Here is a 21,531-nt window from a genome sequence, read left to right as displayed (position 1 = left end):
GTTTCCACCTAATCTAAAAAAAAATCAAAGTTACCATTTTGGGGGTCACGCAGCCTGAAACATTAACTTTGATTTCTCCCCACAGATGCTCCCAGACCTGCTGAGCTTCTCCAGCAATTTCTACTGTTACCTTTGTACGTTGGATGGTACTGGGAATGCGATTTTTAAACTATTGACTGTTCTCCTGTACTTTTGTATTGAAGTCCATATAATTATAAAACCTGAATATAAATATGACTTAAAATAGAAAAGCAAATATATTTCCAGAAAACCACAGAAACCAAAGATGGCATTAATAGTAAGGATTTCAACGTCTTAAAAGATAAAATCAGAGTGCATCGGTGGTGTACAATTCCTCAAATGCATTCCAGATAATGTTATCGGCCAATATAAGAGAAGATGACTTGGAAATAGTTCAGATTGGGTTTTAGAGAGTGGAGCAGGAGGTGGAGTTATCAGCTAGGGAACACTTTTAACAGCAGTGACCATAAGTCAGTCAGGTTGTAATGGAAAAAGTTACCATGAGTAAACATTTTAAAATAGATAAAGACAATTTGTACTAAGCTGAGGAGTGATTTGAAAAAAAAGTGAACTGAAAATGTCTGCATATGTTTTTGTAAAGTATGGGACTTTACATTTTGAGAAAATGGGATTAGATTGGATAACTTTCCATGTGGCCAGCACAGACATGCTAGGTCAAATGGCATCTTAGTGTTTAAAAATCTTGCTATATTACCATTGAAAATAAAGCAGATCAAAACATTTCGATTTAAAACACAAACTTATTAATTTTAATCTTCATGTCTTATAATGTACAAAATAGGTCCGGAGAAATAGAATTGGTTTAGTTAACTGTATCACAAAACAAAGAGTGTCAATCTTCCATGTAAACGCTGAACTTCCAGAGATGTGTGTCGTACATGGACTGATTGAGTACCGACATGTTTTGGCATCAAGCAAGTGCAGTACGTAATAGCCAGATGATCCACATTCCATTACTGAACCAGTTTACTAAACTTTAATACAATCTGTATTAAAAAATACAAAACCGAAGAATAAAGGCCTCTTAGGTAAGCAGTGAATCAAGTTATTCAAGTGTACAAGACATAATTTACAAAACCCTGATAATAACGGACTGATTCCAATCAGGGGAGACAGAGCATCAATGAAAGGGAACATTGATAACAAGATTCTCTAATCAAAAACTCATGGCATTGACTTTCTCCTGGTTGGGTCCTGAGCTATGAAGTTCCTTCCCGAACACTCTCTGCCTCTCTCTGCTCCTGTAAGATGCTCCTTGAAAGCTATCTCTTTGACTGAGTTTTTGAGTGTCCTTTCTGTGGCTTGGTGTCAAACTCTGATAAATCCTCCTTGAAAGTGCCTTGGGATGTTTTAGTATGTTAGATGCATGTATAAATGCAACTTGTTACGTTGTTACAATTTGACTATTCCTGTTCCAATTGGATGGAAATTGGGAACATTCAACATGAACTTCAATGGGTGATGCTCCTCATTTGGAACATAAAACATTGAAAATCACCCCTTAATGCTGTGTCACCACTTTTCAGATAACAGTCTGCATTGCTTTGTGAGTTTCCTCCTCCCCGCCCTATCTCTGGTACCTTTACACAGAGGAGAGCTCAGCTGTCTAACTGAAATGACATTAATTCAAACCATTTACAGTGTACATGCTAAATAATGTATGGAGGCAGAAATTCCTGGGCTGTATGTTGACAAAAGCAATGAACAGCAGCTGAAAAGCAGGGATAGTTGACCATTTGGACAGTATTTCTAGTTGCATTTCGTCAGCTAAGTTGTTTGAAAGATTGCTATAGAATTTAAATGAACAAAGGCTTTGGCTTTTCAATGGCTTTAAGTTTTGCACAATTCGAAAATTATGTGTCCTATGACCCACAGTTTTACACAAACTCACACAAACACACAAGAAACATTCTGATAGGATTATTACTTTGATCATCAATAATCTATTAGTGAAAGAATCGGTGATTCTCGGTACTTTTCAGAGTGATTGACATAGCCAATAACATCATCATGGCTGAAAGCTTGAGTTTGTACTGATCCTACCCTGGGTAAGTGTGAGTTGTAGAATCCAGACCATGTTGAGGTCCCTCCAACTCCCACACACCTCACATTCAGATACACACACACATACACTTTAAAGATCTATCAAAGCACATGAGATTCCCTACTCCTGCTCTTTAATCCCATATTGCGGGGAAGGTGATTTACCAGGAATGCTCAGTTACACCTGAAATCAGCAGCTATGTAACAGAGGATGAGAGGACACCAGGACTTGTGGTTATTGAATTCAAACAAGACACTAGTGGTGAAGACTTGTTTACAGCAACTTGCAATCGTGGAGCCCATGCACATATGAGTTAACATTCCTAAGAAAGGTAGTATAAAGTGTTGCAGATTAATGGCATCTAAGCAACTACAAATGTAGATTGAAGGAGAGCAGTGATACTAATTGGACATAATGACTACAAGAGGATGACTGTTGAATAGTTTAATGACAGTGTATATTCCATAGCACCTTTATGAAGATTTTCCAATAATATATACTAAATATTCGGGATGATTTTACAAAGTCTTGCTAATGGGAAGCTTGATTTGCTGGGTGTGCCTATCAGGAATACTTGGGCGTGAATATTCCCAAATGTAAAATCAGCCCTTGTTATATAAACTCTGACCCACTTCCAGATAGCCCCTTGTTTATACAACAGTAAATACCACAATGTCTTTATGTCACAGAAGATTTTGTTGCCTTTACAGCTCCTTGATTCAATCTCATACCCACAGTCAGGAAACAAACAAAACCTTAAATAGAAACTATTTAGTATATATTAAATAGATGGGAGAGAGTTAATCAGTCTCTGATGTACTGGGAATGGTGGCATAGTGGTTATATCACTGGACCTAATAATCCAGAGGCCTGGAGCAATGATCCAGAGAAGTGAGTTCAAATCACACAGTGGAGCTATTAAAAGTCCAATTTGAGATAAGGATGTTATGAAAGGGCTAGATGGTTGTAAAACTCATCTGGTTTACTCATGTTTTTCAGAGTGGAAACATGCCATCCTTAGCTGGTTTGGCATTTGTGTTAAGCCAGGTTCCCTCTTTCACTCTCATTTGAAATGGCTTGGCAAGTCACTCATTTGGGACTGCCAGCAAGACCCACATCCCTGCAGAACGGCTGGGACACCTGGTGAGAAGGAGCTCTGTGGGACAGGAGCACAGATCAGAACCTGAGGATGTGTCACTCTCCCTCTCCCACCTTCACTGCTCCCACTCACCCAGCCTGATGTCCTGGACAGTCACTTCAATCAATGCACCGCACATACAAACCTCTCAGTGGGTCTCTGGGCCAAGAGAGCTGCTTTGTGAAGCTTTAGCCTCACTCATACACTGCTGTCATCATTTGCAAACTCTTCAATGCTGTTTGCAGCCTCTTAACTCTCTCCCATCTTTTCATTGTACTGTAAGTATTTTTATTTCTGTTAATATTCAGTGCATTGCTTTAATAAACAAAGTGCCATTTAGTATGTCAATAGTAGAAAGCTTATATGGTTTTTCTTAGAGCAGTAGGGCACCTGGGTATTGCAGGGAAAGCATTTTCTTTTGTATCTCCATTGCTATTGCTATGTACTTTGTTTTTCATTTGTCACAATAGATGAGTGAGGTACACAGGATATTGTCATATTGCTTTATTATAGAAATAGCACCATAGTTCATTAGAGGATTGCGAGACAGCTGACCAACTTGGCAGTCTCAGATTGCATTACGTCTTCTTCATGCAGACTTGGCAGCGGCTAATGCGAGTGCGCAGCTCTCCCGCCTTGAGTGTCTCCGATTCCGGTTTGCTGGAAGAAAGCAGAAACAAAGTCAGGAAGCAGCTCTAACCAGAGGCTGGTGTGTCCCATTGAAATCCCGCCCTGTGGGGTCAGTCATAGGCTCACTGCTTCCTGATCAGTCAGGAGCTCACAGCCCCCTGATCAGTCAGGAGTTCACAGCCCCCTGATCAGTCAGGAGTTCACAGCCCCCTGATCAGTCAGGAGCTCACAGCCCCCTGATCAGTCACAAACTCACAGCCCCCTGATCAGTCAGGAGCTCACAGCCCCCTGATCAGTCAGGAGCTCACAGCCCCCTGATCAGTCACAAACTCACAGCCCCCTGATCAGTCAGGAGTTCACAGCCCCCTGATCAATCAGAAACTCACAGTCCTCTGATCAGTCAGAAACTCACAGCCCCCTGATCAGTCAGAAACTCACAGCCCCCCGATCAGTCAGAAACTCACAGCCCCCCGATCAGTCAGGAGCTCACAGCCCCTGATCAGTCAGAAACTCACAGCCATCAGAGAGAGGAGCACCTTATTTCCTAAAGTACCTCACTGATGGAGGGCTGCACTCTCAGAGCTTGGTTCTCTCATTGCAGATTGCTACGTGTAAACTGACACCTGTATTTCCATCTTACTGCAGTGACAACACGTAGCTGTAACATTCTGAGTCTGCAGAAACACAGGACTTTCATTTTCTATTATGAAGGGTGATTGCCCTTTAATCCTGGTGTGAACTGGAATAAGGTTTAAATACCAGCGATGATTTATTACTAAAGATTGATAAAACACTGACTCAGAGAATTGATCCCTGTTGGGACAAGTGAATTGGTTAAGAAGATGGCAGGAGTGGGGAATGGTGTCCAATGCTTACTGTGAACAGCCTTTCTACTAGAAACAGCAAATCACATCAGACTGTCCTTGCACACAATAAGCAATCCTGTTCATCACAACCAGTGGGAACGGGCTTCCCCTCACTAACCTGAACATCTCTGTGCTCTCAACAGTCGCGAGCCAGAAGCTGTAAGAGTTTGCGTAGTAATTGCAGGTGCCTCGGCCATGGCACTCGATGAAGGGAGCTGAGCGGAAGGACTCCAGGCACGAACCAGGTGATGACAAAGCCTGTCCTGACCCCTCAGCTCCCGAACTGGTGTGCTGCATGGGAAGAGGAAAGACTGAGTAAAACACTTCTGTCAACCAAACCAATCACTCCATGCAAATGGAGGGCAGACGTGGGTACTGCAGATGCTGGAGATTAGAGTCAAGATTAGAGTGGTGCTGGAAAAGCACAGCAGGTCAGGCAGCATCCGAGGAGCAGGAAATTCGACGTTCAGGCAAAAGCCCTTCATCAGGAATGGAGGGCGCCTGTACACAAGCACTTCCTGGTCCTTGCCTCTTTTATTTTCTCTGTTGTTATCTCACCCCTCGTTATTTACACCTTCCTGTTCTATAATCACTGGATGAACAGGAATTGTCTGCAACAACTGTTCGCAAGTCTTACATTTACAGAGGAAATAGTCAGTTTCCAGGCAGGAGCAAGACTCAGGTGGCCCAGAGGTTAGCACTGCTGCCTCACAGCGCCAGGGACCTGGGTTAAATCCCAGCCTCGGGCGACTGTCTGTGTGGAGTTTACACATTCTCCCCATACCTGCGTCCCTGCACGGGCCTCTTTCTGTACATTAGGGATTTTGTGATCCCATGGAAGATAGGCATGAACCCACTGCAGTGCTCACAATGCTGTCGGATGGGGCTTAGTGGTTAGCACCCGCACCACAGAGTCAGCTGGTACTCGGATCAAATCCCAGAGCTTGTGTACAAAAATCCAGGCTGGCTCTCTCTCAAGTTGGTCACTCCCATGGTAGACAGGGGAGTGAAGAAGGTGCTTGGTGCAGTTGCCTTTATTACTCAGAGCATTGAGCATCGGAGTTGGGATGTTGCAGCTGTACAGGACATTCTTAGGCCATTTTTGGAACACTGCATGCAATTCTGGTTTTCCTGCTGCAGGAAAGAGGCTGTGAAACTTGAAAAGGTTCAGAAAAGCTTTACAAGGATGTTGCCAAGGTAGGAGGTGTTGAGCTATAGGGAGAGGCTGAACAGGCTGGGGCTGTTTTCTTTGTGGAATGGAAGCTGAGGGGTGACCTTATAGAGGTTTGTAAAATCATGAGGGGCATGGATAGGATAAATAGACAAAGTCTTTTCCCTGGGATGGGGGAGTCCAGAACTAGAGGGCATAGGTTTAGAGTGAGAGGGGAAAGATATAAAAGGGACCTAAGGGGCAACGTTTTCACATAGAGGTTGGTGAGTGTATAGAATGAGTTGCCAGAGGAAGTGATGGAGGCTGGTACAATTACAGCATTTAAAACATATCTGGATGGATATATGGATAGGAAGGGGTTAAAGGGATATGGACCAAATGCTGGCAAATGGGACTAGATCAATTTAGGATTTCTGGTCGGTATGGACGTGTTGGACCGAAGGATCTGTTTCTGTGCTGTACACTTCTATGACTTTAAGACCAGTGATGTTCCTCTTTACTGCGATCGTTACTGTTCTGGTTTAAGAGTTCAATTCATCATTGTCTTACAAGTACACTGCTACTGATTGGTGGATTACAAGTTTCTTCACATCAAAAAATATTTAATTCAGTATTAAACTGATGAGTATATACCAAGGAAAATGTACTTGGTTCAGTGCAATTAGTTTTACAGTTATTTTCAGTGATATTAAACAAGGTTACTTACAGGCCACACTGATTAACCATGTGTCATTTTGACGATAACTCCATTAATAAACCCTGCAGTTTGCACTCTTTAATATATCAAGGAAAATTATTAAACAGAGAGAGAAAAGCAAATGATTATAATACAATCTGATTCTGATTGCACTGAAGGTGGATTTTATCCTTGTGATTATGCAAATTAATTTTAGCAGAACCTTAAAGCCAAGTGTAATTACAAACACATTTTGTATACACTCTCCTGATTATGCCCAAAGCAACAGTTCTGTCCAAATGGGTCTGATGCTTACCATCATGAAGGAGTAGCCGATCCAGAGGGATGTCCAACCATTGGGGCAGAGTGGGATTTGAATTGTCTGGCTGTGGACAGCAATCACCATTGCTGGAGCTTCACAAACAGAGCATCTGAAGAAAAGTCATCCATTTATTATGATATTCCACCCACAAAGATCAACTAATCAATCTAATAAATTGAAAAGTGTCATTCAGCTTTCAATTCCAAGTAGCACAGTAACTAGTCACACACAGTAACTCACTTACACATAACTCCAAGGGAACTCTGCAATTACCATCCAAATGTGTGAAAGAAAATATCATGTGAATATATATCCCCTTCCAGTCTGCAGCTAGTGCTGGGAAACTCCCACTGCAGGTCTGGGATAATGAGACAGCAATGGGGATAGTGATGCACTCATTGGGTTAGTGAGATAGTTTTTGGGTTAGTGAGATAGTCATTGGGATAGTGAGATAGCCATGGGGATAGTGAGATTGTCATTGGGTTAGTGAGATAGTCATTGGGATAGTGAGATAGCCATAGGGATAGTGAGATAGTATTGGAATAGTGAGATAATCATGGGGATAGTAAGATAGTCATTAGGATAGTGAGATAGCCATGGGGATAGTGAGATCGCCATGGGGATAGTGAGTTAGTCATTGGGATAGTGCAATAGCATGGCGATAGTGAGATAGCCATAGGGATAATGAGGTAGCCATTGGGATAGTGAGATAGCCATAGGGATAGTGAGGTAGTCATTGGGATAGTGAGATAGCCATGGGGATAGTGAGATAGTATTGTGATAGTGAGATAATCACGGGGATTGTAAGATAGTCATTAGGATAGTGAGATAGCCATGGGGATAGTAAGATAGTCATTAGGATAGTGAGATAGTCATTGGGATAATGAGATAGTTGTAGGGATAGTGTGATAGACATACGGATAGTGAAATAATCATTGGGATAGTTAGGTAGCCATGGGAATAGTGAGATAGCCATTGGGCTAGTGAGATAGTCATTGGGATAGTGAGATAGCCACGGGGAGAGTGGGATAGTCATTGGGATAGTGAGATAGTCATTGGGTTAGTGACATAGTCATTGGGATAGTGAGATAGCCATAGGAATTGTGACATAGTCATTGGGATAGTGAGATAGCCATGGAGATAGTGAGATAGTCATTGGGATGGTGAGATAGCCATAGGGATAGTGAGATAGACAATAGAGCAAAAATGGCAGGAGTTTGTGGGTATAATTGAGGACACTGTATCGAGGTTCATCCCCAAGAAAAGAAAGACTATCTGGGGAGGGATTAGACAGCCATGGCTGACAAAGGAAGTCAGGAAAGGTATTAAAGAAAAAGAGAGATCCTATAAAGTGGCCAAGAGCAGTGGGAAATCAGAAGATTGGGAAGGCTACAAAAACAAACAGAGGATAACAAAGAGAGAAATTAGGAAGGAGAGGATCAAATATGAAGGTAGGCTAGCCAGTAATATTAGAAATGATAGTAAAAGTTTCTTTCAATACATAAGAAACAAACGACAGGCAAAAGTAGACATTAGGCCACTTCAAACTGATGCTGGAAGCCTAGTGATGGGAGATAAGGAAATAGCAGGAGAACGTAACAAGTACTTTGCGTCGGTCTTCACAGTGGAAGACATGAGTAATATCCCAACAATTAAAGGGAGTCAGGGGGCTGAGTTGAGTATGGTTGCCATTACAAAAGAGAAAGTGCTAGAAAAGCTAAAAGGTCTTAAAATTGATAAATCTCCTGGCCCCGATGGGATTCATCCTAGAGTTCTGAGAGAGGTAGCTGAGGAAATAGCGGAGACATTGGTTGAGATCTTTCAAAAGTCACTGGAGTCAGGGAAAGTCCCGGATGATTGGAAGATCGCTGTTGTAATCCCTTTGTTCAAGAAAGGATCAAGGCAAAAGATGGAAAATTATAGGCCAATTAGCCTAACCTCGGTTGTTGGTAAAATTCTAGAATCCATCATTAAGGATGAGGTTTCTAAATTCTTGGAAGAGCAGAGTCTGATTAGAACAAGTCAACATGGATTTAGTAAGGGGAGGTCGTGTCTGACAAACCTGTTGGAATTCTTTGAAGAGGTGACAAGTAGGTTAGACCAGGGAAACCCAGTGGATGTCGTCTATCTAGACTTCCAAAAGGCCTTTGAGAAGGTGCCACACGGGAGGCTGCTGAGCAAGGTGAGGGCCCATGGTGTTCGAGGTAAGCTACTGGTATGGATTGAGGATTGGCTGTCTGACAGAAGGCAGAAAGTTGGGATAAAAGGTTCTTTTTCAGAATGGCAGCCGGTGACAAGTGGTGTCCCGCAGGGTTCAGTGTTGGGGCCGCAACTGTTCACATTATATATTAATGATCTGGATGAAAGGACTGGGGGCATTCTAGCAAAGCTTGCTGATGATACGAAGTTAGGTGGACAGACAGGTAGTACTGAGGAAGTGAGGAGGCTGCAGAAGGATCTAGCGCAGCAGGTCAGGAAGTATCCAAGGAACAGGAAATTCGACGTTTCGGGCATAAGCCCTTCATCAGGAATCCTGATGAAGGGCTTATGCCTGAAACGTTGAATTTCCTGTTCCTTGGATGCTGCCTGACCTGCTGCGCTTTAACCAGCAACACATTTTCAGCTCTGATCTCCAGCATCTGCAAACCTCACTTTTTACTTGCAGAAGGATCTAGACAGTTTGGGAGAGTGGTCCAGGAAATGGCTGATGGAATTCAATGTGTGCAAATGCGAGGTCTTGCACTTCAGAAAAAAGAATAAAAGCATAGACTACCAAACGGTGAGAAAATTCGTAAAGCCAAAGTACAAAGGGATCTGGGAGTGCTAGTCGAGGATTCTCTAAAGGTAAACATGCAGGTTGAGTCCATGATTAAGAAAACGAATGCAATGTTGTCATTTATCTCAAGAGGTTTGGAATATAAAAGCACTGTTGTGCTACTGAGACTTATACAGCTCTGGGTAGGCCCCATTTGGAGTACTGTGCCCAGTTTTGGTCCCCACACCTCAGGAAGGACATACTGGCACTGGAACGTGTCCAGCGGAGATTCACACAGATGATCCCTGGAATGGTTGGTCTAACATACGAGGAACGGCTGAGGATCCTGGGATTGCATTCATTGGGGTTTAGAAGATTGAGGGGAGACTTAATAGAAACTTACAAGATAATACATGACTTGAAAAGGGTGGACGCTAGGAAATTGTTTCTGTTAGTGGAGGAGACTAGGACACGTGCACATAGCCTTAGAATTAGAGGGGGTCAATTCAGAACAGAAATGCGGAGACATTTCTTCAGCCAGAGAGTGGTGGGCCTGTGGAATTTATTGCCGCAGAATGCAGTGGAGGCTGGGACGCTAAATGTCTTCAAGGCAGAGATTGATAGATTCTTGATGTCACGAGGAATTAAGGGCAACAGGGAGAATGCTGGTAAGTGGAGTTGAAATGCCCATCATCCATGATTGAATGGCGGATTGGGCTCGATGAGCTGAATGACCTTACTTCCACTCCTATGTCTTATGGTCTTATGGGCATATGGATAGTGAGACAATCATTGAGACAGTGAGATGGCCATAGGGATAGTGAGATAGTGATTGGGATAGTGAGACAGTCATTGGGATAGTGAGATAGCCACGGGGAGAGTGAGATAGTCATTGGGATAGTGAGATAGTCATTGGGTTAGTGAGATAGTCATTGGGATAGTGAGATAGCCATTGGGATAGCGAGATAGTCATTGGGATAGTGATATAGCCATGGGTACAGTGAGATAGTCATTGGGATAGTGAGATAGTCGTTGGGTTTGTGAGATAGCCTTGGGAATAGTGAGATATTAATTGGGATAGCGAGATAGCCATTGGGATAGTGAGACAGTCATTGGGATAGTGAGATAGCCACGGGGAGAGTGAGATAGTCATTGGGATAGTGAGATAGTCATTGGGTTAGTGAGATAGTCATTGGGATAGTGAGATAGCCATGGAGATAGTGAGATATTCATTGGGATAGTGAGGTAGCCACTGGGATAGTGTGATAGTCATTCGGATATTGACATAGCCATGGGGATAGTGAGATAGTCATTGGGATGGTGAGATAGCAATGGGAATAGTGAGAGAGCCATGGGGATAGTAAGATAGCCATGGGAATAGTGAGATAGTCATTGGGTTAGTGAGATAGTCACGGGGATAGTGAGATAATCATTAGGATAGTGAGATAGCCATGAGGATAGTGACATAGTCATTGGGATAGCGAGATAGCCATGGGGATAGTGGGATAGCCATAGTGATAGTGAGATAGCCATTAGGATAGTGAGATAGTCATTGGGATAATGAGATAGCCATAGGGATAGTGTGATAGACATTCGGATAGTGAGATAATCATTGGGATAGTTAGATGGCCATGGGGATACTGAGACAGTCATTGGGATAGTGAGATGGCCACGGGGATAGTGAGATAGTCATTGGGTTAGTGAGATAGACATATGGATAGTGAGATAATCATTGGGACAGTGAGATGGCCATGAGGATAGTGAGATAGTCATTGGGATAGTGAGATTGTCATGGGGATAGTGAGATAATCATTAGGATAGTGAGATAGCCATGAGGATAGTGACATAGTCATTGGGATAGTGAGATAGCCATGGGGATAGTGAGTTAGCCATGGGAATAGTGAGATAGCCATGGGGACAATGAGATATTCATTGGGATAGCGAGATAGCCATTGGGATAGTGAGATAGCCATTGGGATAGTGAGATAGCCATGGGGATAGCGAGATAGCCATTGGGATATTGAGGTCATCATTGGGATAGTGAGATAGCCATGGCAAGATGAGACAGCCATTGGGATAGTGACATAGTCATTGGGATAGTGAGATAGTCAATGGGATACTGAGATAGTCAATGGGATAACAAGATAGCCATGGGGATAGTGAGATAGTCATTGGGATCGTGAGGTAGCCATGGGGTTAGTGAGATAGCCATGGGGATAGTGAGATAGCCATGGAGATAGTGAGATAGTCATTGGGATCATGAGGTAACCATGGGGTTAGTGAGATAGTCATTATGATAGTGAGATAGTCATGGGGATAGTGAGATTTCCATTAGGATAGTGAGATAGCCATGGGGGTATTGCGATAGTCATTGGAATAGTGAGATAGTCATTGTGATAGTGGGATAGCCATTGGCGATAGTGAGATAGTCATTGAGATAGTGAGATAGTCATTGGATTAGTGAGTTAGACATTGAGATAGTCATTTTCCATATCTGGAAGGGTATATGAATAGGAATGGTTAAGAGGAATATGGGCCAAATGCTGGAAAATGGGACTAGATTAGTTTAGGATATCTGTTTGGCATGGATATGTTGGACCAAGGGGTCTGTTTCTGTGTTGCATATCTCTATGACTCTAAGACCAGTGACATCCCTGGTTACTGTGATCTTTATTGTTCTAGTTCAAGAATTCAGTATTTTCCTATCTCATGTACTATTCTCATTGTTCCCATCAATTGCATGTTTAACACTGAATTCAGGACCTTGCTATATTGGTCAGATGAGTCACATCTTGCCTGAAGCCTACTTCTGTGATGCAGGCTTATTTCCTCTCATTGAATTCCCATTTGTGGACTTGAAGGGGCTGAAAATACAGCTGAGTTAACGATTCTGTTTGGAGGAAATGGGATTCTGCAATGCTGACCTCACACGGGGTTTCAGATTGCACATACATCACAGATAGAGAGGAGGAACGCCAAGATGTTTTGTTATTCAAAGAATAACAAAATAAGGTGATGAGACCTATTTAAGATAATTGCTAAAAGAGCCAGAGGGGAGATGAGTAGAATTTTGTTTTTATTACATTGAGTTGTTGGGGTCTGGAACATGTTCCTGAAAGGGCAGAGGAAGCAGGTTCAATCATAACTTCCAAAAGGGATATTAATGCAAACAGAGACATTTGTAGGGTTATGGGAAAGGGCAGGTGAGAATATAATTCTTTCAAGGAGTCAATACAAACAACAGCAGACTGAATGGTTTCCCTACATGCTATAAGATTAATTAATTCAGACCTTATGGTCTCTTTGATACTCTGCCTTTATTGACATGTATACAGTTGTATGGTAGCACAATACCTACAGTCTCACCTGCTGATAAATGGCTCAATAGTCTGACCAACCACAGGAGCCATACTCATTGGCATTGGTTCTGGCGTGGCCAGCCAATAGGAATAGTCATTTCTTGATGCGAAATTGCAGACGTTGTTGATGTTACAGAAAAGAAATGGCATCGTGCTGAATCTTCGCAAGCAACTGCCTGCTGTGCCTGTATTGGGAAAGGACAGGGTTAGTCCAGGGGCACCGGGGTACTGGCATGGCCTTGCCTCTGGTGATACAGGCAGGAACAAACTAATGGAACGTCGCCCCATGTCAGTGAACTGACTGACCACTAGCAACAACCATCATACTCCAAATTATTCCCAATTGCTACTGGAATCACATCAGGCTGGAGGCAGAGCTGAACTGATCCAACAGAAGATGTGGATAGCTATCTGTCTCCCGACACGATTCCTGATCTGTGCTCCATCTCTGGAGCTTCCTGTTTGTGGAGTGATTCTTTCATTGTTCACCTGCTGGGATGGTGCCTGGATACTCAGTGGTGCTGTCTCTATGGGCATTGGCTTAAAATTAGTGTTAAGGATCCAACAGTGGCAGCTCACTGGAAATGTCCCCATCTGAAATTATACAAATCCAGTGTTTAATATACATTCAAAACCCCATTGTATTGATTTCAGTATATCTCATTCCTGAGGCTAGTCTAGCCAATGACTTTTACATTGTTTTTAGAAGCTGCTTCTAGTGTTTAAACTTCTCCTCCTGGATACATAGAGTATACTCATTCTCCCCCATTCTCAACTGTCTTGTTCTCCTCATGACTGCCTCATCTCTCCCCTTCTCCAGACTCTCCTACCCTCTCCCTTGTTGGGTCAGTCTCAGAACTGTCTCGATTTTTATTCCTGTCAGAGCTAGCCAGTTGCACCTTGAACCACAGCTGATTGAGGGGACAACTCTAAGGGTTAAGGCTTGAATGCATTGTCACTTTCTAATTCCCACGACAAGCATTCCTGGGAATTGCAGCTGAATCTTACCAGAAATTGGCAGAGTAATTTTTGGCAAATCCATGGTGGGCAAATTCATGAGCCCTGGTGAGTTTTCCCATGCTATCTTCTCAATCTTGTTTCATTAACTGTGTACCACACTCCACGGCACCCTGCTCATTTTATTTGACCAGTTGCCGTAGGCTGCAGTACTGACCACCTGGGATTCCTGGCCATCTTTAAAGATCAGCTGAGCCCCTGGTTAACTCATGGTGATCCACAGCTGCCCTGCATAGTTTGCCCTATTTGCTCTGGACATGTCATACAGAGGTAACCCACTTTGTCAACAGAGCCCTGCTTGATAGGTGGTGCATGCAGTTGCTGTCCATGGACTGTGCCAATGAGAAAGATGTCAGGCGGATCCCCAATCTCAACCCCTCCCCCCATTCAGCCCATCGAGCCTCCCAGTGAGGCATGTACTGCCTCAAGATTACTCCCTGATTCAATGCATTATCTAGGCTCCTGCTCCCACTCACTGACACGGTTTGGACCATGTGATCAGAAGGAGCTCTGAGAATGCTCCAGCCCTATCTGCCTGGAATAGTAGCCCAGGGAGTGTCCTCAAGTGAGGAAGCATCCCATTGGCAGCTTCTTGCAGTAAGATGGTTTACACCGAGATGTGGAGTAGAGAGAGGGGGTGAGAGAGAGCGAGAGAGAGAGAAACAGGAAGGTGGAGAGGGAGACAGATATATAAGAGATGAGGGTGAATCAGCACAAGGGTAAAGAGGTAGAAAGGTGCAGTAATAAATGAAGGAAGAAATGGCACTGACAGGAATCAGTTGGTTGGGTCTTTGCTCTTGTGTGTGGGAGCATCCATCTCCAGTGGAAACGCTTCAAGGATTTCCTGAAACCCTCGTTGAAGAAGATAAGCTTTGAATGCACCAAATGGGAGGAGGGTGCACTGTACCCCAATGGTAATGGTCCATGCTTCGGTAAGATACCGCTGTCTTTGAAGCAGGGAACCTGATGGAAAGCAGACCCAGCCTTTCAGTCACTCACCCAAGTCTTGACCATGAGCCCTTTCATTGCCCTGGACATAGAGCAGCGAGAAGCCATCGTAGATTTTCAATGTCCCTTGGGGACAGCTGGGAATCTCTGTGGTTTGACTGTGTCGGGTCACAAGGAAGCCATGAGCTATCGACGCAGGACCAGGATATCCCCGAGGGCCGGGAGCTCCTTCAGGGCCGGCAGGTCCTGGATAACCCCTCGGACCTTAAAGAACAAAGGAAGACATGAGGCAATAATTACATTTCATAACATACGTGTGTTAGAACAGCACCATAACACAATTCAACATCACGGGGATGGCCATATGAGCGCTTTCAATTTGACACTGAGATATGCAAGGAACGAATGAGATCGATGATAGTCAAGAGGGTAGGTTTTAAAGGAAGACTGTGAGTCAGAATGGCTCAGATGAAGAATTCAAGAGCTTAGGGCCCAGGTGGCAGAACCATATCTGTCAGTGGGAATGGAGCAAGGGAAAACAGTGATGCACAAGGGACCAGAAATTGACGAGTGCAGACCGGGATGTTGGGATGAGGGAGGAGACAGTGCAGACCGGGATGTTGGGATGATGAAGTGACGGTGCAGACCGGAATGCTGGGATGAAGGGCGTCACAGTGCAGACCGGGATGTTGGGATGAAGGAGGAGACAGTGCAGACCGGGATGTTGGGATGGTGGAGATGACAGTGCAGACCGGGATGTTGGGATGAAGGAGGAGACAGTGCAGACCGGGATGTTGGGATGGTGGAGATGACAGTGCAGACCGGGATGTTGGGATGGTGGAGATGACAGTGCAGACCGGGATGTTGGGATGAAGGAGGAGACAGTGCAGACCGGGATATTGGGATGAAGGGGGTGGCAGTGCAGACTGGGATCATGGGATGGTGGAGATGACAGTGCAGACCGGGATGTTGGGATGGTGGAGGTGACGGTGCCGACTGGGATGTTGGTTTGATTAAGGTGACGGTGCAGACCAGGATGTTGGGATGAAGGAGGAGACAGTGCAGACCGGGATGTTGGGATGAGGGAGGAGACAGTGCAGACCGGGATGTTGGGATGGTGGAGATGACAGTGCAGACCGGGATGTTGGGATGGTGGAGATGACAGTGCAGACCGGGATGTTGGGATGAAGGAGGAGACAGTGCAGACCGGGATGTTGGGATGAAGGGGGTGGCAGTGCAGACTGGGATCATGGGATGGTGGAGATGACAGTGCAGACCGGGATGTTGGGATGGTGGAGGTGACGGTGCCGACTGGGATGTTGGTTTGATTAAGGTGACGGTGCAGACCAGGATGTTGGGATGAAGGAGGAGGCAGTGCAGACCGGGATGTTGGGATGAGGGAGGAGACAGTGCAGACCGGGATGTTGGGATGGTGGAGATGACAGTGCAGACCGGGATGTTGGGATGAGGGAGGAGACAGTGCAGACTGGGATGTTGGGATGAGGGAGGAGACAGTGCAGACCGGGATGTTGGGATGGTGGAGATGACAGTGCAGACCGGGATGTTGGGATGGTGGAGATGACAGTGCAGACCGGGATGTTGGGATGAAGAAGGAGACAGTGCAGACCGGGATGTTGGGATGGTGGAGATGACAGTGCAGACCGGGATGTTGGGATGGTGGAGGTGACGGTGCCGACTGGGATGTTGGTTTGATTAAGGTGACGGTGCAGACCAGGATGTTGGGATGAAGGAGGAGACAGTGCAGACCGGGATGTTGGGATGAAGGGGGTGGCAGTGCAGACCGGGATGTTGGGATGAAGGAGGAGACAGTGCAGACCGGGATGTTGGGATGAAGGAGGAGACAGTGCAGACCGGGATGTTGGGATGAAGGGGGTGGCAGTGCAGACCGGGATGTTGGGATGGTGGAGGTGACAGTGCAGACCGGGATGTTGGGATGAAGGGAGAGACAGTGCAGACCGGGATGTTGGGATGAAGGGGGTGATGGTGCCTACCGGGATGTTGGGATGATGAAGGTGACGGTGCAGACCGGGATTAGATTAGACTTACAGTGTGGAAACAGGCCCTTCGGCCCAACAAGTCCACACCGACCCGCCGAAGCGAAACCCACCCATACCCCTATATTTACCCCTTACCTAACACTACGGGCAATTTAGCATGGCCAATTCACCTGACCCACACATCTTTGGACTGTGGGAGGAAACCGGAGCACCCGAAGGAAATCCACGCAGACACGGGGAGAACGTGCAAACTCCACACAGTCTGTCGCCTGAGTCGGGAATTGAACCCGGGTCTCAGGCGCTGTGAGGCAGCAGTGCTAACCACTGTGCCACCGTGATGTTGGGATGAAGGAGGCCACAGCAATATACAAGGATGGTCCATGTTGGGGTATTAACACAAGTGTGAGAAATCTAAAACCAAAGGTTTGCTTGGCCCAGGACTAATGTAATTCTGTAAACACAGGAATGAGGAATGAATGGGAATTCAAAGGAGCTCGAGTTTATTTGGGGGGTGGGGTGGATGCTTAATGGGAGCCCAGTCTGGAGGTTGTTGGAACAGTTGAATGTGCATGGAGAAAATGAGCTAATGTTGGGTGGTGTTGAGTTTTGTCAGAGAGACAGGAATAAATGGCCATAGTGGTAGAATGGACCAAAGCTCATGTTACAGTGAGAGCGGTGGCTGGGTTAAAGTTTACTTTAGCCTTGGACCACTTCAAGTTGGGCAAGGGATGGAGTTACTGGCAAGGGAATAAAAATTGAAGCACTGACAGAAGACAATAATTTTCATCTTCCCAATATTTAATTGAGTGAATTATTGCACATCCAGTTCTGGATAAAATCAAACTCTGTGCTCACACCTCTGAATCAGTGTGATTTAAAATAAGAACACACAGTTGTATTTTTGAAGAAAGTGGGCTCATGGCAATATCAGTAGACGAGTAACCCAGAGGTCCTGGCCCAAGTGCTGATGGTACAGATTCAATTCCTACCCTGGCAACGTAACATTTCTATTCAGTTAATAAGTCTGGAATTGAAAGTGAATCTTAATATTGGGTGAAAATATGAACTATCAGCAATTGCTGTAAAATTCCATTTGGTTCACCAATTCTTTCATTCGTGGATGCAGACATAACTGGCTAGACCAGTAATTATTTCCCAAACCCTAATTGCCCAGAGGGCAGTTAAGAGTCAACCACATTGCTGTGGGTCTAGAGTCACATGTAGGTCAGGCTAGCTAAGGATAGTAGATTTCCTTCCCTAAAGGGCATGATGGGCTTTTCCTAATAATTAACACTGATTTGATGGCACTTATTTCCAGATTACTATTGAATTTAAATTCCACCACCAGCCACGACAGGATTCGAACCCAATCCCCAGAACATCACCTCGATCTCCAGATTGACAGACTAATGATAATACCACTGGGCCATTGCCTCCCCACAGGGTCCAATAGTCCCATAGGACTAATGTTCTATCAGGAATGAAATCTGCCTTCTTTTCCTGGTGTGAGCGACATGTGACTCCAGCCCACAGCGACATGGTGTTAACTGCTGTCTGAAATGGTCAGGCAAACTACTGAGTTCAAGGGAATTTTGGGATAGGCAACAGATGCTGGCCCTGTCAGCAGCATCTACATCCCAACGAAGAATAGAGAAAGGAAACGAGAACGTAGCACTACCAGCATTGGACAACATTGGACAGCATTGGATACTGGGGAGTTTTCGAGTAAAAAGTGAGGCCTGCAGATGCTGGAGATCAGAGCTGAAAATGTGTTGCTGGTTAAAGCACAGCAGGTCAGGCAGCATCCAAGGAACAGGAAATTCGACGTTTCGGGCCAGAGCCCTAAGACCTTATGTTATTGTCGCTGAGAATGGGGTGCCTTTTTCACCAGAAATTTAATTTCATTCAGGACTAATCTCCATCAAGATTCCTACCTGCCAAAGCAAAGCAAAACTTCTGACCCCATTATTCTTAGCAGCAGAATAAATGAATGATCCATTCTGATTGACTCTGGCATGAACAGAAGAGTAAACTACCCGTACAGACTGTCCTTAGATTAGGACCATCCTACTGTGACCAGGTAAACTTCACAGCTTTGAACTTGCTGAACAATACCTCTCTCTCGACTAAACTGTTTATTGAGATGAAAGCAACAAGGAGAAACTGTTACAAAAGAATTCAAAGTTACATGTGAATTAACTGTCTCTGGGGAGAAACAACAGAAACAAGCTGTTTTCTGGTGGAGGGAAGGTAACAACTGCTTGAGAACTTGTTATCTCATGACAATTGGGCAATTAAGTCTGCCTGCAGAATGAATGTTCTGAAGTAAAAGGGTTAATTGCAGGTTTTTAACCAGAGAGCTAACTCTGAATGTAACAAGGAACGGGGAGCTACTTCTGATAAGAAGGCAAGCTGCAGACTTGAGGACTCCAGAATTGTTATCAATGTTGGAGATGAAAGAATCTATTAAAATATCAATAATGTCACACTGCAGACTTGAAAGAGAGAAAATTGAGTATGAATCCAACACCAGAACAGGTCAGCAGCAGAATTTCAAAGAATAACACTGCACAGGGATAAAACCTTGGACACTTCCAGAGACAGACACTGTTGGTGAAATCCTGGCCAGGTTCTATTGTAAATTGGGTAATAGCCAAGTTCGGTTGTCAGGCTTAACTTGCTTAATTAAGGGGTCTTATTTTGGTTGCTACATGCAATAAAGTTGAAATTATTGTTTCAGTACTTGATTGTCTGTGAGATTTCTGAATTAAAGGTAACCAGTGGTGATTTATCTTCAACGTGACACTCAATCTTGATCTGCAGTTCCGGTCATTCATTTAAAAACTATAGTGTGCAAGAGCCTGAACTGAGACCAGAGTCATGCTGACCATACAAAGAAAGGTGTCCAATTTCATTTCTGGACAATCCCCTATGAACCAATATGCCAACTGGCCACCACTCACCTGCTGGACCAGATGGGCCAATTTCTCCTTTCAGTCCAGGCCTTCCCTCAAATCCAGGAGACCCTGGTTCACCAGGAGTACCGATTAGACCAGTCTGACCTGCAATGGGTAACAGATATAAATAAGAATTGATATTCTCGTAACTTGGGAGTGATCCTTGACCAAGTGAGATATACAGAAGGGCAGAATACTCAGACAGTTATGCACTTCGAGGAACTTCCGCAGACAGGGTAGGGTAAGGCCAGTGATTGGTTTGAACATTCCTATTTGCTAATGGGAATAATCTCTGACTTGACCCCGGGAAGGGAAAATCACCCATTGGGAGCACACTTGCATTCACATTCAACCCCATGTTGTCCACAGCCCAGCTAGTGAACTGAGTGGGAGGGTTCCCACTCAAAGGGCAAATGACTCTTTGCAGATTTCCTTATCCCATGATGAGGAATATTTTCTTACCCATGTCTCCCTTAATGCCCGGAAACCCAGGGTATCCCTTCGGTCCTTCTTCTCCCGGACGGCCAGGAAATCCAGCGTCTCCCTTCACAATCTGCAGGGGTCCTTGTGGTCCGGCAGGACCAGGTGGACCTGTTAACAAAGCATCACATGGTCAGGAAAAGACCTGACCTGAGACGGCCTGAGGCAGATTCGACACCTAAATTCAGAACATATCACAATTCTCCGCCTGGTGACTGAGAATCAAATGGAAACAGAGCAAGATATTTACCTGGTTGTCCAGGCACACCTCTATCACCCTGTGGCCCTGGAAATCCGGGAGATCCTGGAAGACCTTTGGTTCCTAGAAGGACATTTGTGGAAATCATGTTACATGAAACATGCTTCAAATAAGAAATTACCCAAGATTTTTGAAAGAAATCAAACACACAGAACGGATTCCACGGATGTAAACGGTTTACAATGCACTTCGCTATATCAGTCCAATAAAAAGCAGAGAATCTCCTCACGTGACCTCCCTTCACAATCTCACACCATTACCACTGGTTTTCCCCAAGCACCTACTCTTGGCCTGTTCCTTTCCCCCCCGTATATGTCCAGCTCCTCACTTGGAAAACCAAAGTCATTGTCTTTTGGTTCCCACCACAATTCTTCATCCACGATTTCTGACTGTGAGCTAATCATCCGTTACTGATCTAAAATGAGAGGTGGTTGACGTTAACTGGGTGTAACAGCCCTCTTTGACCTATACTCGGATCCTACATTGGAACAATGAATAGAGAATGGAAACTAAAACCGATCCTGATGTCAGAGAAGGAGGATGGGAATCATGGATTTTCACAGATTTCCAATCAGGACATTTGGAGTCTAGAAAGGAATGGACAAGAAAAGACAAGATGCCATCTAGTTCAGTCTCCACCATTCTGATAGTCGCATGATACAACTGCAGTGCGATTATGGAGGATGCATTTACCTGAAAGGGGCTGGGGAGGAAGAGAGACAGTGAGGGAGAAAGCAAGGAACGACAGGCTAGTTAACTTAAAATTAATTGTAGGGAAAATGTCACAAATGTCATAAAGACTTTATACCAGAACACTTCGAAAAATTCAAGGCAATTGGCTAGAGTCAC

The 21,531-nt window shown here is 44.6% G+C and overlaps 1 protein-coding gene across 1 annotated transcript in view; it reads right to left on the bottom strand.

Annotated features, from left to right (window-relative positions):
- Window positions 1-768: 768 nt before the first annotated feature.
- LOC132816368 (collagen alpha-1(IV) chain-like) overlaps window positions 769-21,531 on the bottom strand; it is a 222,719-nt gene continuing 201,956 nt past the window's right edge. Inside the window, exons 45-52 of the mRNA XM_060825835.1 lie at window positions 20,674-20,745; window positions 20,406-20,534; window positions 19,950-20,048; window positions 15,020-15,232; window positions 13,011-13,188; window positions 6,884-6,998; window positions 4,839-5,011; window positions 769-3,884 (exon numbers count right to left, since the gene is read on the bottom strand). Coding sequence (XP_060681818.1) covers window positions 3,803-3,884; window positions 4,839-5,011; window positions 6,884-6,998; window positions 13,011-13,188; window positions 15,020-15,232; window positions 19,950-20,048; window positions 20,406-20,534; window positions 20,674-20,745 — 1,061 coding nt within the window. The 3' untranslated portion in view covers window positions 769-3,802. The remainder of the gene's footprint in view (window positions 3,885-4,838; window positions 5,012-6,883; window positions 6,999-13,010; window positions 13,189-15,019; window positions 15,233-19,949; window positions 20,049-20,405; window positions 20,535-20,673; window positions 20,746-21,531) is intronic.

This window comes from Hemiscyllium ocellatum, chromosome 6 (genome assembly GCF_020745735.1).
Source record: "Hemiscyllium ocellatum isolate sHemOce1 chromosome 6, sHemOce1.pat.X.cur, whole genome shotgun sequence".
Classification (NCBI taxonomy): domain Eukaryota; kingdom Metazoa; phylum Chordata; class Chondrichthyes; order Orectolobiformes; family Hemiscylliidae; genus Hemiscyllium; species Hemiscyllium ocellatum.
Note: the sequence above shows the minus strand (reverse complement) of the source record. Positions and strands in the feature narration are given on the sequence as shown.